At 36.7% G+C, this 2,117-nt stretch overlaps 1 protein-coding gene across 1 annotated transcript; it reads right to left on the reverse strand.

Annotated features, from left to right (window-relative positions):
• Positions 1-309: 309 nt before the first annotated feature.
• LOC106477075 (uncharacterized protein PF11_0213-like) lies at positions 310-1,515 on the reverse strand. The gene has a single exon (XM_013937675.1). It carries the CDS (start codon positions 1,513-1,515, stop codon positions 310-312), a length of 1,206 nt encoding a protein of 401 aa, XP_013793129.1.
• Positions 1,516-2,117: the final 602 nt, after the last annotated feature.

Here is a 2,117-nt window from a genome sequence, read left to right on the forward strand (position 1 = left end):
TGTTGACAGTCTTCGTTATTAAACTGATGTCGACATTTGGATACGGTAATCCGTTGTTGACATTATTCATTGTTAAACTGGTGTCGACATTTGTATATGATAATCCGTTGTTGACAGTCTTCATTGTTAAACTGGTGTTGACATTAAATATGGTTATCCGTTATTAACAGTATTCATTGCTAAACTGGTGTCGGCATTTGGATACGGTAATCCGTTGTTGACAGTATTCATTGCTAAACTGGTGTCGACATTTGTATATGGTAATCCGTTGTTGACAGTCTACGTTGTTAAAATGGTGTTGACACTTAGTTATGGTAATTCGTTGTTGACAGTCTTCATTGCTAAACTGCTGTCGACTTTTAGATATGGTAATCTGGTATTGACATTCTTCGTTGTTAAAGTGATGTTGACATTTAGATATGATAATCTGTTGTTGACACTCTTCACGGCTAAACTGGTGTCCACATTTGGATGTGGTAATCCGTTGTTGACATTCTTCATTGCTAAACTGGTACCGACATTTAGATATGGTAATCCGTTGTTGACAATCTTCGTTGTTAAAGTGGTGTCGACATTTGGATATGATAATCCATTGTTGACAGTCTTCATTGCTAAACTGCTGTCGACATTTAGATATGGTAATCTGATATTGACATTCTTCGTTGTTAAAGTGGTGTTCACATTCAGTATTGGTAATCCGTTGTTGACACTCTTCACGGCTAAACTGGTGTCCACATTTGGATGTGGTAATCCGTTGTTGACATTCTTCATTGCTAAACTGGTGCCGACATTTAGATATGGTAATCCGTTGTTGACAGTCTTCGTTGTTAAAGTGGTGTCGACATTTGGATAAGATAATCCGTTGTTGACAGTCTTCATTGCTAAACTGCTGTCGACATTTAGATATGGTAATCTGATATTGACATTCTTCGTTGTTAAAGTGGTGTTCACATTCAGTATTGGTAATCCGTTGTTGACACTCTTCACGGCTAAACTGGTGTCCACATTTGGATGTGGTAATCCGTTGCTGACATTCTTCATTGCTAAACTGGTGTCGACATTTGGATATGGTAATCCGTTGTTGACAGTCTTCATTGTTAAACTGCTGTCGACATTTAGATATGGTAATCTGATATTGACATTCTTCATTGTTAAAGTGGTGTTGACATTCAGTATTGGTAATCCGTTGTTGACACTCTTCACGGCTAAACTGGTGTCCACATTTGGATATGGTAATCCGTTGTTGACATTCTTCATTGCTAAACTGGTGTCCACATTTGGATATGGTAATCCGTTGTTGACATTCTTCATTGCTAAACTGGTGTCGACATTTGTATATGGTAGTCCGTTGTTGACAGTCTTCATTGCTGAACTGGTGTCGACATTTGTATATGGTAGTCCGTTGTTGACAGTCTTCATTGCTGAACTGGTGTCGACATTTGTATATGATAGTCCGTTGTTGACAGTCTTCGTTGTTAAAGTGTTGTCGACATTTAGGCATCGTTGTCTGGTCATCGCAAGGATTGTCATGTAAAGATTAAAACATCATGCTAGGCATCACAGCAGACCCTGAAAGATAGGGGGTGAGGAGGGTGCAAGTAGAACCTCACAGAGATTGATTGTTTTATAAAGTGTGTTCCAAAATTAAGTAAGTCCGTTTTGATTATCTTCACAAAAAATTGTCACGTGAACTGTTTTTCCATTATTATTCATATTTCTGTTGCATTTTGTAAATATGTATAAATATTTTTTGAAAAATATATAAAATAGCTTCATTTTACATGCTGAAGACAAAAACACCGAAACCCTAAAATTTAATAATGTAACGTGTTCATCGTTGTCCGAGTTCTTTTAGATTACTTGGTGAAAATAATTCCACTTCTAGTCTACGTAACAAGAGAAATTAGTTTATGTTTTTGTAACGTTTCTGTAGGATACGTTGACTTTGACACAAGTAGTAGGACTAAGGGCAAAAACAATATATCAACATTAACTTTACAACTAATTGTAGGCCTAACATCAAATACAACGTTTCAGTGTAAGCTGTGAGACGTACACCTAACATAAATAATGTTACGTCTCCGTTTGTTAATTGATTTTTCCGTAACTTCGTTCCA

This window comes from Limulus polyphemus, unplaced genomic scaffold, assembly GCF_000517525.1.
Source record: "Limulus polyphemus unplaced genomic scaffold, Limulus_polyphemus-2.1.2 Scaffold12720, whole genome shotgun sequence".
Lineage (NCBI taxonomy): Eukaryota > Metazoa > Arthropoda > Merostomata > Xiphosura > Limulidae > Limulus > Limulus polyphemus.